General features: G+C 46.4%; 1 protein-coding gene and 1 pseudogene across 2 annotated transcripts in view; both read left to right on the forward strand.

Annotated features, from left to right (window-relative positions):
* The window catches only part of Elapor1 (endosome-lysosome associated apoptosis and autophagy regulator 1), a 71668-nt gene extending 64399 nt beyond the window's left edge, over positions 1–7269 (forward strand). The window contains exons 16-22 of one of the 2 annotated variants that reach the window (XM_029475414.2): positions 990–1170; positions 1829–1925; positions 2404–2505; positions 4107–4233; positions 4312–4490; positions 5566–5731; positions 6846–7269. In XM_029475414.2, the coding sequence (XP_029331274.1) occupies positions 990–1170; positions 1829–1925; positions 2404–2505; positions 4107–4233; positions 4312–4490; positions 5566–5731; positions 6846–6887 (894 nt within the window). In that variant the 3' untranslated portion in view covers positions 6888–7269. The remainder of the gene's footprint in view (positions 1–989; positions 1171–1828; positions 1926–2403; positions 2506–4106; positions 4234–4311; positions 4491–5565; positions 5732–6845) is intronic. The other variant, XM_021157508.3, reaches the window with a different exon arrangement.
* An 83-nt stretch (positions 7270–7352) lies between these two features.
* LOC147005469 (cytochrome b5 type B pseudogene) lies at positions 7353–14212 on the forward strand (annotated as a pseudogene).
* Positions 14213–19107: the final 4895 nt, after the last annotated feature.

Here is a 19107-nt window from a genome sequence, read left to right on the forward strand (position 1 = left end):
GAATTAAAGAGGTTTAAATAGTTGAAGCCAGCCTCCCTCAGGGAGCTAGAAGTAACCTGGGAAATTTGGGGGGGGTGTCTTTCTATTCCTGCTTCAGCCTCCCAAGTACATGGTATACACTCATCTCCACGGCTGGTCACTGCAAGGTTAGTAAAGACCAGACATGCCAGGCAGGGTGGCACAGAAACAATCCCTGCCCTCAGACGGTTGAGGCAGGAGGATCTGGAATTTGAGGTCAGGCTACACAGGGCAACTATCTCAAAAAAAAAAAAAAAAAAAGTCAGGGGAGAGAAGCCAGTTTCCTTCTCAACACACAGTTTGCTTTGTTTTATGTTGCTCTTTCACAAAATAGAAGGGAGAGGCTGAGAGAACAGCGAACAGTTGAGAGGCCGAAACACTTTGGCAGGCGAAAGGCCCTAGTTCATTCTCCCAGAACCAAAAGACTATCCAGACTTAGGAGTCCTTAAGTACCTAGCAATCTCACGTATTTGGGGGAGGGGGGATGAAGCAGAGCAATCATTAGTTCTACTGTGTTACTCTGTTTGAACCTCTGGGAGTCGGTCTATACAGTGCTTCCAAGGCAGCAGAACCACAGCACCAAGGGAAACAAGAAGGGAGCAAACCCCAGCCCTAATGTTCCAGTAAATGTCATTGGCCTCGGGGCTCAGTTGCATGGCTCAGCTTCTGTCTAGAGGATGCTTGCAGATACATAAGGACCCTTGACCTGTTGGTTAGAAGGCCAAAGCAGCTGCTACCAGCACAGTCGAGGTGACCACAGGGAAGTACAAGGCCAGTGTCTAGAAACTGGGACAAATCTTTACCTTCTCCTCCACTCCCACCTCCCCCCACTTCAGTCTTCTTGTGAGCATCACTACTGCAGCACAGGATGGTGATGCTTATATTTTAGATGTGGGGGAATGGGGAATGTCCCCTGTTCCTTCTGGGACTCTTCTGTGATCATTTGCTTTCTTCCACGTGTGCCCTACCAGGGGAAAAAAATGGCTGTGTGCACAGACAATGTCACTGACCTCCGGATCCCTGATGGTGAGGCTGGCTTCTCTAAGTCCGTCACAGCCTATGTCTGCCAGGTTGTCATCATCCCCTCTGAGGTGATGGGCTACAAGGCCGGGGTGTCCTCACAGCCCGTCAGCCTTGCTGACCGACTTGTTGGTGAGTAAGCCAGCTACCCTAAGCTTGCTTGAGTGTATGTGTGTCTGTGTGCCTCTCTCAGTGTATGTGTGTCTCTTTGTGTATGTGTGTATCTATGTATGTGTTTCTGTGTGTCTGTTTGTATATATGTGTATGTGTCTCTCTGTGTGTTTATGTTTATGTAGGTGTCTCTGTGTGTAGGTTTGTGTGTCTCTGTGTGTATTTGTGTGTATCTGTGTTTGCATGTGTGTCTGTGTGTGTTTCTTTCTGTGTGTACGTGTGTGTCTCTGTTTGCATCTGTGTCTGTGTGCGTGCCTCTGTATATGTGTATCTCTCTGTGTATTTGTGTTTGTATTTGTGTGGATTTCTGTGTGCCTGTGTGTCTCTCTCTCTCTCTCTCTCTCTCTCTCTCTCTCTCTCTCTCTCTGTGTGTGTCTGTGTGTGTCTGTGTGTATTAGCAAATATGAGGCTGGTGGCTGGAAGATACATGGCCCCATGTGAGGGGTCCAACTTCCTGATCATTTTCTAATTTCATTCCATGTCCCCCTGGCATCACTTTTGCATGAGCCACTCCGTAATATGATGGAATAAAGGTTGGCTGTTGACAGGCCTTGAAAGCATTGAGGTAGTCACCAGCTAACACTATGAGCAAGAACTAATGGGAGCTCTGGTTTGACAGGAGTGTCAACAGACATGACCTTGAATGGAATCGTCTCCCCAGTTGAACTTTTTCACCCAGAGACCTCAGGAATTCCGGACATAGTCTTCTTTTTTAGGTGAGTATGAAAGACCAGGGTAAAGCAATCTCAGACTCTTCCACAAAATCGCCCTCCCCTCCCACCCCACCCCACAATCCACCTCCTACTTGTCAAGCCTGAGCAAGATTGAGGTCTAAGGCTACCCTGTCAACCGAGTAAAAGCTGGCTGTAACTTGACATGAGCATTTTGCATATTCCTGGGACCATGATGTACTGGCTCAGGGAGAAAGATGGAGGATCTGCCATGACCTTCCCTTCCCCGAAGGAGGTCCCAGTCTGTGCTAGCCTTTTCTTTCTTAGGCCAGGGCATTGCCCCCCTTGATTAGATTTCCCTGGTCTCTACTCTCTCCACATAAGGACCAAAGTTTGTACCCTCCCTGTCTGTTAAGGAGAACCTGAGTCCATACGTGCTTAAATCGCACCATGTTGATTCCATACAATGGCTGCCCGGTGACAGTGGAGTGAGCCTCCCCTAAGGCCTTGGCTTTCACTGCAGATCCAATGATGTGACTCAGTCCTGCAGTTCTGGAAGATCAACCACCATTCGCCTCAGATGCAATCCAATGAAAGCTGCTCCTGGCACCCTGCGGCTACCCAGGTAATCTCTGTGGCAAGAGGCTGCACCAGCCACAGCCTGCTCTTGCTGGGACTCACGCCACCCCGAGACACAGACACTATTTTTAAAAAGGAAAAAAAAAATCATTTTAGATCCATTCATGGGCTCTTGGGGGCACAGTCTTGGTCCCTGGATCTTAAATCAAAGTTAAAAAAAAAAGTAAAAAAAATAAGCAGGGTGTGGTGGTGAATGCCTTTAATCCCAGCACCTGGGAGGCAGAGAGTTAAATGGATCTTTGAGGCGAGGCCAGCTTAGTCTACAGATCAAGTTTTAGGCCACCAGGATGACATAGTGACATATTGTCTCAAAAGGGGAGAGGGACAGGATATTCGCTCTATCAATAGTGTGGAAGTAGAAAAAAGCCTCCTCTCCATTGTAAATATCATGCACAGCAAAGCTCAAGCTCATCTAAGAATCAAGCGTGGGAGTGCATGCCTGGAACCTCAGTGCTAGGTACAGACAGAAGGATCAAGATAGTGTTGCGTATTCCTAGGGCCATCGTACACTGGGGCAGGGAGAGATGTGGAGTATCTGTCACACTCTTCCCTTCCCTGAAGGATGACCCCGTATTTTTGTTTTGGCTAAGCCAGTACATTGCTGCCTTGACTAGCTCTCCCTGGTCTTCACTCTCTCTACGTAAAGACCAAAGTTTGTGCCCCAGCTGAGCTTGATCTCAGCTACATAATGAATTCAATGCCAGCCTGAGACACTATCTTAAAACAAAACAAAACAAACCAGAATACACACACACACACACACACACACACACACACACACGCACGCACATACACACACCCCTGCACTGGGCTGAGGAAATAATAGCTCAGTAGTGAAAGTGCTCACTCAGTGCATAAGCATGAAGACCTGAGTTTGCTCCCTAGCACCTACATCACATGCTAAGACATGGTGTTACATTTGGAATCTCAGTGTTGGAGAGCTAGGGACAGATCTGTGGAGCTCCCTGACAAGCTGACCTAGCCTAATCAGCATGCCCCAGGTCCCTCCCCCCAAACAAAGTGGACAGCTCCTGAGGAACCACACCCAAGCACAGGCATAGCACATATGTATGCCTGAACTCCATCTCGGCCACAATCCCACAACCAGGCAGCTGTATCAAAATAGCTACTGTGAAATATGGCACGTCCGTGGGGCGAACAGGAGCCTCCTAGGGGTTCTAGAGCCCAGACATCTTAGGCTGAGCTCTCATTTGACATCAGCAGAAGCAGGCAGGGATATTGGAGACTAAACTGTCAAGATTGCCATGAATGGCTCATTCATCCATTTCCAGCCCTCGGAAGGCCAGGACAGGGTATTACTGTGAGTGTAAGGCCTGTCCGGGTTACAGAGTGAGACCTTGTCTCAGAAAGAAATGGGAGAAAGAATATAGGAAGGAAGAAGGAAGGAAAGGAGGAAGGAAGGAAGGAAGGAGAGAGGGAGAAAGGGAGGGAGGGAGGAAGTGGGTGAGGGACCATCTAAGTTAAGGGCAGGTTGAGGGAGGCATTTTGGGGAGAGAGAAGATGGATCAGGCACGAAGTGTCACAGGCATCCAATGTGACAACTTGGTCTCCTTTCTACTTTGCTAGCATGTGCTCTGATGGGACCTGTGATGGCTGTAACTTCCACTTCCTGTGGGAGAGTGTGGCCGCTTGTCCACTCTGCTCGGCCTCTGACTACCACACTTTTGTCAGCAGCTGTGTGGCTGGGATCCAGGTAGGCTGTCCTCTGCTTGGGAACGCCCGGGAGACAAGGGGCTATGAGCTCTGAGGTCCTTGTTTTTCTCCCCAACAGAGGACTACTCACATGTGGCGAGAACCAAAGCTGTGCTCTGGGGGCATTTCCCTGCCCGAGCAGAGAGTGACCATCTGCAAAACGATCGATTTCTGGTTAAAAGTGGGCATCTCGGCTGGCACCTGCACCGCCATCCTGCTCACTGTCCTGACCTGCTACTTTTGGAAGAAGAATCAAAAGTACATGGTGGGGTGTTGGAGTCTGAGGGAGGTCGGAGTCGGCTCCTTGAGCCAGGGTATTTCTGAGAACATTTTTAGAGTTGGCTATTGACCCTGCGATTGCCCGGAGACTTTTAAAGATACTCATCCACTGCAGGTCTTTGTTACTTTCGTTCTTGAGCAGGGATGGCTATCTAAAAATGGCTATAAGATTCTCTAAGGAAAAATCAAAGCAGGTGAGGTGGTGCATGCCTTTAATGTCAGTACGTAGGAGGCAGAGACAAATAGAGTTCTCTGAGTTCAAGGCCAGCTTTGTCTATATAATGAGACACTATCTCAAAATAAAAAACAAACAAACAACAAAAAAACCCAAAAGAAAAGAAAAAGAAAAAGAAAAGGAAAGAAGGAAGGAAGAAGGAAGGAAGGAGGAAGGGAGGAAGGGAGGGAGGAAGGGAGGAAGGGAGGAAGGGAGGAAGGGAGGAAGGGAGGAAGGGAGGAAGGGAGGAAGGGAGGAAGGGAGGAAGGGAGGAAGGGAGGAAGGGAGGAAGGGAGGAAGGGAGGAAGGGAGGAAGGGAGGAAGGGAGGAAGGATCTATCCTTGGGACGAGGTTGTAGATTCATTGTACAGTATTTGCCTACCTAGCATGGATTCAAAATCCAGAAAAAAAAAAGAATGTTCTTAATTTGTGTTTTTTATTAACAATGAAAAAGGAAGATGTGGTACATGCCTGTAATCCCAACACTTGGGAGGTAGAGGTGAGAGGACTCAGAGTTCAGGATCATCTCCCAGCTACATATCAGTTCTGAGACAGCCTGGGCTACATGAAACCCTGTCTCATAAGACCCAAAACCAACCAACCAAGGCATGACTTTATAATTTCAATATTTCTGTTAACCTTTGATATCACAGAAACAAGCAGCCTTGAAGAAAAAAGATCACTAACCTGGGAAGCAAGATTCCCTCTGTTCACCTGCCCTCCACGCCATTTCACAAGGCTTTGCCCTTCCTGTGACAGACTCAATCTATGTGTAGCCCAACCTCTCCCCCTCGCTCCCACACTCTCATCCCCTGCCTCCTCCGCTTCCTTGTTTCACAGATTAGAATACAAATACTCCAAGTTGGTAATGAACGCTACTCTTAAAGACTGCGACCTGCCGGCAGCAGACAGCTGTGCCATCATGGAAGGAGAGGACGTGGAGGATGACTTCATCTTTACCAGCAAGAAGTCCCTCTTTGGGAAGATCAAATCCTTTACCTCCAAGGTAGGGAGAGATGAGAACTCAGCTTGGGGGTCAGGGGGTGGAGCGTGGTCACTGGGATACTGAGTGGCCCTGCTCCGTACAAGACCTCTACTTTGATTCCCCACTCCCAGAACTCTCCTGGCCTCTCCTAATCCCCTTCCCTCTGTAGCTCACGACCATAACTCTCTTCCCTGGAGCCAGTTCTTCACCAGGCTCCTTCCTGCCAGGGTGTATTCTAGTGGGTGGGTTGTTAGGGTCTTTTAACTTCCAGATGGAGTATTGAACCATTTGTGTGTAATAGTTACACACACACACACACACACACACACACACACAGAGAGAGAGAGAGAGAGAGAGAGAGAGAGAGAGAATTTCCTTTTCTTTTTTTCCTTGAGTGAAGAGGAAGCCATCTCTAGGTTTGATTCCTGATAGAAGCCAGGGCCTCAGAGCCTTTAGCCAGTGGAGGGTGCTATCCCCCAGGTGTGTGGGCCCCATCGTGAGTGGCTGAGTCATAGCCAAGCATAAACTGCGGCGGCTGCTATGTAATTCTGAACTGGGCGGGCTGACTAGGTGGTGCGGGTGTGTAGGTGCATATGAAGCTCATAAAGGCAACACAGACACCACTGTCTCTGGGCGTAGGGCCAGCAGAGGGCATCCGGACAGCCGAGCACACACCTGACTGCCCTGGCGCACAGGGGAGTCTTTTAAACAGGTGTGAATGAGGAGGGCACAGCGGCTAGGAGGGGGCAGGAAGCCTGCTGAAGAAGGGCTTGGCAGTCTGTCCAGTGCCTGGGTCTTGTTTCCTTTGTGCTGGCTTGTCAGGGTGACTCCCTTGGCCAACATGGGCCTTGATTTTTTTTTTTTTTTTCTCCCACCAGTGAGAGATAGTTAACCCTGGGGACCTCTTAGGGCTGTCTGGAACTTCTAGAACTCAGCAAGGATGCAAAGCAGCAATAAGTCTCTCACGCTCTGACTGAGTCTGCGGAGAGCAGGGAGGGGCAGAGGATAACTCGTTCCTGTGCTCCCCCCCCCCCCCCCCCCCGCAAAGCCACCGGAAGCAGGAAGTCCAGAAGGGTTCCTCTGTCACCTATTTTCCATTTCTCTTCTTTGTCCCCCTTAATGTGTCCCGGTGCAGCAGGCAGCTCCTGTCACCATCTCTCTTTCAGAGGACTCCTGATGGATTTGACTCGGTGCCGCTGAAGACGTCTTCAGGAGGCCCAGACATGGACATGTGAGAGGTGCTGGTCCTGCCTCGCCTGCCTCCTCACCTGGGCACTCTACCCTGCAGGCCTGTGGCAGTTTAGGTGCCAGCAACCCTGCGCTCCCCGCTGCTGGGAATCTCTTCATTGTGGCCTTATCAGAAGTTTGGATTTCAGACCCTTGTTTTTTATAGAGTACCCAAACCTGTCTCTCCGCTTGCCTCAAGCCTACCAAATATACCCACACTTCGTGTACTGTTTCCTTGCTTACATCTTGTTTTCTAAACACAGTCCACCCATGGGAGCCTCATCTACCCAGAATTCTTAGAGGTTTTGAGTGAAAGTATTTTTTTTTTCTAAGTATGAAATTGGCTTCTAGCCTCCTGTGTGAGGGCAGGGGCAGCTGGGAGGTTTTCTGGTCAGATACAGGCTTTCAGCTCATGATGTCTTTAGAAGGGGGCTGTGGTCTGAGGGACAATCCTCATGGCAGCCTCGACTTATTTCTCCTGGGTAATAAGTTGGAGCAGAGAGCAGTGGACAGTCTGAGGGCAAGGTGGGTAAAGCCTGTGTAAGAAAACACAAAGAACCCCCCCCAAAAGCAAAGTGTGGGGGGTGTTTGTTCTGTTTTATAACCAGGAACCTCATTTCCTTCTCTTTTAATGATAAATATTCTCATTAAAGGCAAAGGAAGTTATTTACCAAGAACTTGCCCAACGTTCAATAGATCTATCCTCCACGACTGTTTTTGTCAAATATCCCTCCCATTTCCTTATGACACTAGAAAGAACCAGGTAAGTCTAGCTATACCTTCCATTGGCTTTACTGGAAGGGAATAAACACTTGCCAGTGAGGAACACCCCCATCTGTGAGGACCTCAGTCCTAGAGGCCTATAGTATCAAGGGATGGAGCATCTTATTTAGAAAGAACACAGGGGGCCAAAGGTTTGATGGGGCAGTATAAGACTCCAGCCCACTGTGGCATGGACCAGCTATGGTCATATCTGTTTCTGTCTTTAACTTATTTGCTAGGCCAACAAAGTTAAAAACTTGCAGACTGACCAGAAAGGAGCTGAACATCAGGCAGATACAAACCAATCTTCAGGGAGAAAAAGTAGGGATGTCTTACAAGGCCTACACCCAACTGGGGCATTTATCACTCCTAAGCCTCTGTCCTGGCTGTGCCTATTCTCATTTCACTTGTGCACTAAATATCTAAAAGACTCCTGGCCCTCATTCTGGTAACACTCCTCTGAAAGGTAGATTAGGTACCAACTCGCAAGTAGAATGGGATTCCTCTTCCCATCTCCCTTTTACTCCATCTATAATCAGTGAAAAACCTAGAATAGAAAAACCAGAGAATAATTTCCAGTTAACTTTTCCCCCTACTACTGGGAATTGAACCTCTTTCATTCCATACCAGAATAGACATCTCTTGGTCAAGCCTGAGTTGCCCATGGTCTTCACCTGTGCCCTTCCCCCAGTGACAGGTAGTTGGTATAAGACAGAGAGGCATTTCTGAGGTGTTTTTCAGCCACAAAATGGCTTGCCCGTCTGACTAGCCATGGCTGCTCTCATGATGGCTTCTAAGAATCAGAAAGAAGTGAAGCTACGCCATGACTTTTGGCCATCAAAGGCATCAGTGATAGCTAGACAAACCTGGAAGCTTTTCTTTGGGAGTTCAAGTTGTCCCTCATTTTGTGGCTCTCAGCACTTTGATCATACTGGAATATTCTTGAGTGGCTATGTACACCCAGGCCATGAGCTCACAGCCAGTCTCCTGCAGCCTCTTAGGTGTCTGCTTCCCATGGAATAACTGCTTTCTGTGTTGAAAATCACAGGAGATATTTAGACTGTTCTGGAAGACATGGGGGAAAGTCCATCTCTTTGGACTTCTTTATTCAGACATCCTGGAATTGAGTGTCCTTCCTCCCTCGCATCCTCAAACAGCACTGATTCAATGATAGCACTTTTTGCACCTCTACCTTACTCTTTACTGGGATGGTTTCAAAAGGAAGAGGCTCACCTGTTGCTTCTCTGACAGCTCAACAACTTCAGATAATTTCAGGGGCTCTACTAACACATAATTCACACGTCACCCTTTCAAAGCAAACAACTTTGTGACTTTGGGTATATCAATTTTAGTTTTCTGTGCTGAAGATGAAACATTAGCATGTCTCACATGCTAAGCAAAGTGTTCTACCACTGAGCTACATCATTGACCATGAACACACAGTTCAGAACACATACACTAGGTCTGCGAGGGAGAATGGCTTTAGTCTTTGAGCCAGGACTGTGGTAGTCTACACAAACTTTAAGGCCAGAGAGTTGGCTCAGGAGATAATGTTTAATCTCTATTTGGATATATAGAGTCCTAGAATACATAATTTCATCCTGTAGTTAGTCATCACCTGTATTTGGCTGAGAATACATATGAAGATTATGGTATATCCAAGGCCCAGGGGATTTCTTATGCCATCAAACCTTTTTCTTTTTTGGTCCAACTATATTAAAGACTGACTATATTTATATAACAGAAGCTTTGTATAAGATTTTTCAGCTTTGTGAAATCATATTTGTGTCTCATCAAGACGGGTTGGATTCCCTTTTTATTCTGTATTTCAAGCATTTAGTTTGTTGGGGATGGGTATGCATGTCTCCCCCTCCCCCCAAATAAAAACATATCTTTTGAGCTGTCTTTCTTGAATTATGGAGTGGGTGGCTGGTTGGAAAGTGGTGCCTTTGAAGCCTAAGAAATAAAGAGCAGAAAAAGGAGCATAGATTTCAGAACAAGAACTAGAAAGTTCTTGGCACCTATTGAGGAATCAATGCCTAACACCTCAGTTTCCGTAATAATAAAGCATTAAGTGATATAATATAGGGAGGACAGAAGGTGCGACGAGCAAAAGATAGCTTGTTAGATCCCTTCCCAGGTAGGCTTCTCTCAAGTGGCATGAGGTAGCCACACAGCATATCCATAAAATACAAGTGAATTTAGCCTCTCCTAGTAGGAAGTGGATTATTGCAGAGTAGAGGTGGAGAAAGTTCCAGAGGACATTAAGGACCTACCATTTCCCAGGGCAGCTGGGGTCTCCTGATTCTGTACTTTCTTTTACTGTAGCTGAGTACACTTAGCACCCCAGGAGAATTGAACCTGCAAATGAGTTTAGCATGTCACTGGATTTTGAATATAACAGAGCAGTAATGTTCTACATCAATCAGTCTTTGGGGAAACTATTTAGTGCCCAAGTTTTTCTTCCAGCCCCTCCCAGTTCTCTGTCATGAGAACCTTTTATAATTTCTTCCTCCTCCTCAATCTCCCTTTTGTTTACTTTGGTAGTTTGGTTTGTTTTTGAGACACTGTAGCTTAGGCTGGCTAGAATTCATTGTGTAGCCCAGGCTGGCCTCAAGCTCACAGCAGTCCTGCTTCTGCCTCCCAAGTACTAAGCCCATAGGCATGAGTAACCATGTCTGTCTTGAGGGTTTTGGTTTGGTTTGTGTATAGGTCTGTCAGAGTGCAGTTATTGTGTGTATTTTAAAAGTTTTATTTTTAGTGTATATTTGTGGATCACATATACATCTGAAACCCCGAGGTGGCCAGAAGGAGATGTCAGATCTCTTTGGACTGGAGTTGGCGGTTTCAAGCCACCATGTAGGTGCTGGGAATCAAACCCACCTCCCCTGGAAGAGCAGCCAATGCTCTTAACTGCAAGGCCATCTCTCCAGTCCTGTTGCTCTTTTATGTTACAAAATAAAAAAGCACATTTATTCAGCAACAATGATGCATTTTAGAATTACAGCGTACAATGAAAAAGGGCAAGTTTCTCAGTGTTTCCAAATTCCTTGCAGGTTACTCTTTGAGATTCAGGAACACGAAGTCATTACTTAGTAGTGTTACAAAAATGACAGCCTGTTGTTTTGAGATAGGATCTCCTATGGTCTAGCTTGGGCCTGAATTGTTGGAAGCCAAGAATGACATTAACTCCTGAGCCTTCTGCTGTCATTTCCAGAGTGTGAGGTTAGGTAAATTCCCTGACAGGCAGACAGGGAGAAGAGCCATGACTAGAAAATAAACGTGTTGAACTTCCAAGATGGCTGGCTGGCTCACCGACTTGGCCTGAGACCAAAACCTGGAGATAAAAACAAAGGCCTAAGGGGCTTTTATCCTCCTTGGAGGGCCTCCTGCTTGTGGACTGGTCTGACAAGTTCAAGGCCTGACTAGGGTATGTTCACTCCAAATGGTGAACTGTTTTCTTGTCTTTGTTCAAAATGACCAATCCTTAACTGGGAGAAAAAGACCCTCTCAAAGACCCTTAACCGCACCCCAAACTCCTCCTCTCCCCTCTCCGTCTCTCACCCGCTCATATACCAACCTCCACCCCCCAAGGAAGAGACTGACTTCCTCCTGCTTTACTGAGGGTCTTTTTTTCCTGTGTGCCTTGCAGGGTAGTAAAAGTCTTTTTTCATTCTTTGTTGTTGTTTTGGTTTGTTTTTGGTTTCTGTTTTTGTTTTTGAAGACAGGGTTTCTGTGTAGCCTTGGCAGCCCTGAAACTCTCTCTGTAGACCAGGCTGGCTTTGAACTCTCAGAGATCCACCTGCCTCTGACTCCTGAGTGCTGGGATTCAAGGTGTGCACCTCTGTGCCCAGCAAAAGTCTTTACCAGGTAGTTTTGTTTGCTGTCTGAGATTTGTCAAGCTGCTACCTGTTCTGCTTGAGACTTCCTGCCTTCAAACTCTAACTGGCACAGAAAAGCCCCCTGCACAGTAACAGTATTCGAGTGCCATGGTGCACCTGTGGAGAGGTTAGAGGACAATTTATAGGAGCTGGTTCACCTTTTCCTCTCTGTGGGTCCCTGGGACTGAACTCGGGTCATCAGGTTTATCAGATTTACCCACTAAGCCATCTTGTAGGGTTGTCTTGTTCTGCTGAGACAGGGTCTCAGGATGCAGCCCCAGGCTAGTCTTGAACTGTGCAGCCCAAGCTGGCCTCAAACTTGAGATTCTTCTGCCCCTGTTTCCTGAGTGCTGGCCCTATGGGAGTCCACTGCTGAGTGGCTCAGTGTTCTTTTTCTGACTCATGTGGCCCTCAGATGAGCAAAAGTCTCTGTGACTCTCCTGTCAGGCAGTATATGACCCACTTCCTGACTGGGTGATACTGTTATGGAATGTGGGGTCCCAACTTGTGTCCCAACTCATATACTCAGGTCTAGCCATCCTCGGTAGGCCAATTTAAAAAGCCAAATTAAAAGCAGAAAGCAGGTCTGGTGGTGGTGGTTTACACCTTTAATCCCAGCACTCAGGAGGCAAAGACAAAATCAGAATGATCTCTGAGTTTGAGGCCAGCCTGGTCTACAGAACAAATACCAGGACACCCAGGGCTACACTAAGAAGCCCTGTCTTGAAAAACAAAACAAGTGAAAAGTGGAGCTGGTGTAGTGAATACCTTGAATCCCACCATGCTGGAGGCAGAGACAGGCAGGTCTCTGTGAGATCGAGGCCAGCCTGGTCTACAGAGTGAGTTCTAGGACAGCCAGAGTGAGACCTTGTCTCAAAACAAAACAATACAAATGTATTAGGAGGCAGAAAAAGATATTCTCAAGGTGACCACATTGGAAAGAGGGGCAGAGGAAAGCAGTGAGCTCTCGGAGTCGGTCTTCAGGATCCTAAAGTTTAAAAAGAGGGCCAAGGAGACAAACATCTAAGCAGTTTCAGTAAAGGTGTGGTGTGGTCCTGCCCACCACACAGGCTTCAGCCTCAGTCTATAAAGTGTGCTGTCAAGTTGTTAGAGCTCTGTGAAACCTCTTTCCAGATTTCCCCTTTCTTTCTCACAGTATGGAATTCCTGGGCAAATTGCTACTTCTTTGGGGTCCATTGCTTCCATAGTAAGATTGACAGACATGGTGTCTCTTTAGACTATATTTCCATCAGACCAGTTGCAGTCACTGGGTTGTACTGGCGGTTAAATACTTTGAATATCACTCCTGCTCATAGGATCAAGTGAAAAGGCTAAGAAGTAGAAAAGGGTAGGCATTGTTAAGTCTGAACTGAGAGCTTGGATGAAGCTGCCTCAGATCTCAGGAAAGCCTAGAGGCAGGATCTGTCCTCTTTGCAACAGAGGAAGAAATTCCAGTAATTGTGGCCTGCAGGGTCCCCAGTACCTCCACCCCACCCCCACTCCCCATCCTATCCGGTTCTCCCTGGGGCAGCCCATCCTCCTGAGGTACTACTACCTGGAGGCCCTTGCTCTCCCTTACCTAAGCTCCTCTCTTCATTGTTCCTTCAAGGTCACCAACTGAAAGGTTCTGTCTCTGCTATGGACATGCAACAGTGGAAGCCATATTACAACCACACAGTTATGCCGCTGTTGGTTTTACTACATTTAACATAGACTGTAAAACCCCAGGACAAAACTACAGACAAGCTTTTAACCCAAGCTTAAAATCAAATAGGGTAGGATAGAATTATGCAGATAAATTTAAAGATTTCCCAGTCACTGACGAGAGAGTCCAGTGAAGAAGATAACTTAACATCTTTGTGTAAACTTTTGTTGTTGTTTTGAGGCAGGATTTCTTTGTGTATCCTTAGCTGTCCTGGAACTCATTCTGTAGACCAGGCTGGCCTTGAACTCACAGATAGCCAAATGCCTCTGCCTCCTTAGTGCTGACCTCTGCTTGACTTACAACTTTGTCTAAACCTTTTAAAAAGACATTTAAGGGCTGAGGCTACAGTTCAGTTGATAGAGTGCTTCCTGGCACACTGGAGCAGCAGCATTAGGAATGGTGAGGGCTGCGACCCCTCTGTCACCTACTACGGGCTGGAGGAGGTGGCAAGTCTAAACTCTGAGGAGGAGTTATGGATGGTGATATCACATGGCGGGGAAGAGGTTCTGCTGGAACAAGCTGGTACTGCTGCAGCCGAAAGCTTTGAAGATGTCAGCCACTCCCGTGATGCTAGGGAAATGCTAAAGCAGTACTATATTGGTGATGTCCATTTGAGTGACCTTAAACGGAAAGGTGGTAACAAGGATCCTTCAGAAAGCAAAAATACCAAAGTAGCTGGGCATACTAGATTGTCCTCATCGTGGGCACTATTCTTATAGGTTTCCCGTGTCATCACTTCTCAACTGACTGCACATACTCCTGAGGAGACCATGTTGAAGTGTGGGAACACATGCTCCTGGGAGTGAGGAGTAGAGACTTGTTTTGGAGGGTCTAGCAGTACTTTCTCCTTCAATCCTGCCAGTTGTTTTCTTTCCCCTTGGCTGGTTGACCAGATATCTATCCTCCTTCAGTGTCGGACCAGAGTCTTTCATCAGCTAGAGCCTGACTCCCAAAGCACCTGCTCATGTTGTATCTTTGCTAGGGTTTCTTCTCATTGGTTCCCACTCCTTCCCTTCATTTCAAGAGTTTGTGCCAATGATTTAGCATTCTTATGTTGTAGTGACATGGCCTTTGGGGATAACACATGATTTCTGATACTTTGAATTTACAGTAGATACAGTTAAGGGAACAGCAGTCTAGTTTTGACTCTTTTCCCATTTTTCTTTATAAGTAAAATTTATTTTAAAAACAAACAAACAAACACACAAACACATACATATACACACACAAACACATACACACAAAAACACAAACACACACAAACACATACACACACAAACACATACATACACACACACACAAACATATACACACAAACACATACATACACACACACAAACACATACACACAAACACACACAAACACATACCCACACACAAACACATACACACAAACACACACACACACACAAACACATACACACACACAAACACACACATACACAAACACACACACACAAACACATACACACACACAAACAAACACACAAACAAACACACACACACACATCTTAAAAAAATAAAACCCAAATGTCTTGGGAAACCAGAAAGGTATTTAACCAGTCTGGGAGACAGGACAGACAGCACTGGAGAGGGCTTCCCAGGAGAAGGAAAAGCTAGTCAGAGCAAAGAAGGGGAAGAGAATTCCAGGTAAAAGGAGCTTGCGCAAAGAAGGCCCCAAGGCAAGGAGGGGAGCGTGTGTGTGTGTGTGTGTGTGTGTGTGTGTGTGTGTGGTAAGGAGAGAGGAAGGGGCATTTCCAGAAGTGAAACACCTCCCAGAAGCTGGTGGGCAGCAGGCAGAGGGAGTGCCATGTTTGGACAATCTCCCCAGGACATCAGGTGTTCCTCAGGTTGTGGTGACTCCCATCCATAAAATTATTTTTGTTGCTATTTCATAACTGTATTTTTGCGGCTGTTATGAATCAGTAATGTAAATATCTGAAATACATGATATCTGATATGAGTTCCCCGTAAGGGTTGTGAGCCACAGGCTGAAAACTTAGGGGATGGAGGTCAGAAGATCAAGAGTTTAAGGTCATCCTCAGCTGCACAATGAGTTTGAGATGCTATCCTCAAAACATACAAAAAAATAAAAACAAAATAGTTTGAATGGGGAGCACTGGCCTAATTCCACACAGTTGAATGAGGAGCACCAGTGGCTGGCCTAATTCCACACAGTTGAATGAGGAGCACCAGTGGCTGGCCTAATTCCACACAGTTGAATGAGGAGCACCAGTGGCTGGCCTAATCCATACAGTTGAATGAGGAGCACCAGTGGCTGGCCTAATCCCATACAGTTGTCTCTGGCTCTGTCACTTTAAATTGTTTTTTCCTCTCCTAAGTTTCTTTTGAAGTTACCTTGGGTTCCAGGAATTACAGACATGATTGATAAACATCTTTATGAACAAATGACCCAAACTACTTCCAAGCAGCCGCAGAAATCTACAGAAGAAACCCCTAGCCCCACCGGTGGGGGTGATTATCCTCAATGATAAGGTTGCCCCATAAAGCAGGCCTCATCGTAGCATCAGAACCAGACTGTTCTGGGCAAATGAGAACAGCCATCACAATCTCTCTAGGGTTCCTGGTAGAACCAGATTGAGATGATGACCAACCGAGCTGTGGTCTTAACCAGGACTACCTGTTTCATCTCTGTCCCCTAAACAGATCCCAAACCTTCCTTTCTGTCCCCTTTCTTGCCCTACCTCTCTCCTTTTCAGTGCTGGAATCTGAACCAGGGCCTTGAGTATGCGAGGCAAGGATTCTCTAGATGAGCTAAGTCCCTGTTCCTGTTAGTCTTGGAGACAGACTTGAGAGTCACTGGCCCCATTTCTCTGTTCTCCCCAAAGTGATCGTGTTGGTGAAAAACCTCCATCCTCTGTCCTTTGTGACTACTGTCTCTTTGGTGTGCTGAGTGGGTAGCTAGTCTCTTGGGACATTTGAAGCCTTGACTCAGTAACATGAGCACACTCGGGGACATGCCTGTTCCTAAAGTGACTTTCTGAGTACAGACAGGCTTCCTGCGAAGCCCTACCTCCAGGCCGCAAAGCCATTGCTTTGGGCAGTAACTGTGCTCTCCTTACTCATCCAAGGTATCGCATCTCCCTGTCTTTTAATTTGTGGGTTTGGGCTCTGTACTCACTCAGCTGTGAACATTTGGTTACAGGGTCACAGTCTCAGGCTAGCTTTAGAACAAAGTGAGATTTGAGAAAGTAAGGAAGGGAGGGAGGGAGGGAATGAGGGAGGGAGAGAGAAGGGAGGAATAAAGGGAGGGAAGGAGGACAAGAAAAGCAAGAGAAGGGAAAGAGGTAGCTGATTTCCTTCAGCACTAAAATCCTGATCTTTAGCTGACAAACGGACTGGGCTGTTCTGTCACTTGTTATGCTTCCCAGGTAGCACCAGATTTTAATTGTATTACGTTTTTATTTATGTTATACTTGTTGGGGGTGGTGTGCAACATGGGAGTCAGTTCTTTCCTTCCAATTTCTGGATCCCAGGGATTGAACGCAAGACTTTAAGGTTCCAGTCAAGCACCTTTTCCTGGTGAGTCATCTGACCAGCTAGCCTTAGCACAGCATTTTTAAAGACAGGTAGCTATTTATTTATTTATTTATTTATATTTTTCTTAAAAGACTATCTAGAATTACTTAGACTTATTTTTAATTAATTGATTTGTTAATTAACCTTAGTTTTCTTTTTTTTTTAAGATTTATTTATTTATTTAATGTATGTGAGTACACTGTCTTCAGACGCACCAGAAGAAGGCATCAGATCCCATTACAGATGGTTGTGAGCCACCATGTGGTTGCTGGGAATTGAACTCAGGACCTCTTGGAAGAGCAGTCAGTGCTCTTAACTGCTGAGCCCTTAGCTTTTGGTTTTTCAAGACAGAGTTTCTCTGTGTAACCTTGGCTGTCCTGGAACTTGCTCTGTAGACCAGGTTGGCCTCAAACTCATAGAGATCTGCCTGTCTCTGCCTCCCCAGTACTGGGATTAAATTAGTAAGCCATCACTGCCCAGTAATTAATTTATTTTTATTTCATATGCACTGATGGGGTTTGTCTGCATGCACGTCTATTTGAGGGTGCCAGATCCCCTGGAACTGGAGTTACACACAGTTGTGAGCTGCCACCTGGGTGCTGGGAATTGAACCTTGGTCCTCTGAAAGAGAAGCCATTGGTCTTATCTGCTGAGCCATCTCTCCAGCCCAAAGAGAGGTATTTATAAATAATAATAAAACTAATAGAAAAAAAAACCTGGAGTTTGTTTTGTTTGTTTTTGAGAGGCCAGAATTTCAAAGTGATTTCTGGAATTACACTATAAAGGACTGGTGCAGAGGCACTCCCTAGGCCTCACCCCACAAAGCACCTGCCATTGTTTTCATACCTTAGATTACACAGATCTTACCCTCTCAGGGGTTCAGTGACCCCAACATTTTGATGACAGTCTTCAAGTATTTTCTGCAAAGACTGCAGCTCTCTATCCTTAACACTTATTATTATAATTTCTTTTGACTGCTTTCCATTTTCCAGCCTTCTGACTGCTAGATATTCAGGAAACTGTTCTTTTTAGGAATAGGAGAAGACACAAGAAGGGTAGAGCAGGTTTGTGGGTTCTGTGTCAGTTAATGTTTTCTACTGTATGAGAGCGGTAGGTGTTTGGTTTGGTTGTATGTGTGTTTTGTTTTTGAGACGATTCTCACTACACAGCTCTGGCTGGCTTGGAACTCGGTATGTAGAACAGGCTGCCCTTGACTTTACAGAGCTCTCTATCTCCAATGTGGTAAAAGGCACCTACTACTAAGCCTGACTGGGTTTGGGTTTTTTGAGACAATGCTGGCCCTGAACTCACGCACCTGCTGCTCCCACTCACAAGGGATGCACATGGACATGCACTACCACATCTGGCCAAGAGAGGTAATTTCAAGCAAGGTCTTCTCACTTTAAGAGTAACAGGAGTGTGTAGGTTGGGCTTGGTGGCACACCCCTTTGATACCAGCACTCCCCAGAAAGAGGCAGGCATCTCTGTTTGAAGCCAGCCTGGTCTACATAGTGAGCTCCAGGACAGCCAGGCCTATAGATTCTATCTCAACAAACAAAACAAACAGACAAAAAGAGTAACTTGAACGTGTTGATAGAATAGCCTGGCAATGCTCAAATTACATAAACATAGAATAGTTTCAGTCGTAAATATAAGCTACAACTTCTTGCAAGGGTCTATTGGATTTGGGTGAGGGGTATGTGAGAAGAGAGGTGCTCATCTCATGGACTCATCTTCTGACACCCAGCCCTTCTTCCCCTGGTTTTCAACACAAAACTGTAGCCAAAGCTGCAGGAGACTGGGAGGGGACAAGCTCAGATTATCCTGCCTCCTAGCCTCCCTCAGTGTCTCTGTTTATTAAGTCCATCAGGGTCTCTAGCCTTGTCCTTTTATCTCAGGGGGGCTTGGCAAAGGTTTGTTGCGGGAGGAAGGGGGTAGGGCTAGTATAAAAAGAAAAATAAAGGGAGAAATGGCACACATCTTTAATCCCAACATTTTGTTGGAGGCTGGCCAGGTTTACATAGTTACTAGTCAGAGCTACACTGTGAGACCCTGTATCAAAACAAAAAGGCCCAGGGCTCGAGAATCTTGAGGGTAGGTAACTGGGTGAGTATGTAGCTGTGCTCTGTAATCAAGATAGAGGAAAACTGGCATCTGCAAAGGGCAGTGTCTTCCAAGTCAGCTTCGGTCCACACCGAGATACTCCCTTCAACAAGAGGAACCTGAGGCACTCACGATTTCACTGGGGGGGTGGGGGGGGTGGGGGGGATCAGAAGGCCTTA

This window comes from Mus caroli, unplaced genomic scaffold, assembly GCF_978045245.1.
Source record: "Mus caroli unplaced genomic scaffold, Mus_caroli_1 scaffold_3, whole genome shotgun sequence".
In the NCBI taxonomy this organism is placed as follows: domain Eukaryota; kingdom Metazoa; phylum Chordata; class Mammalia; order Rodentia; family Muridae; genus Mus; species Mus caroli.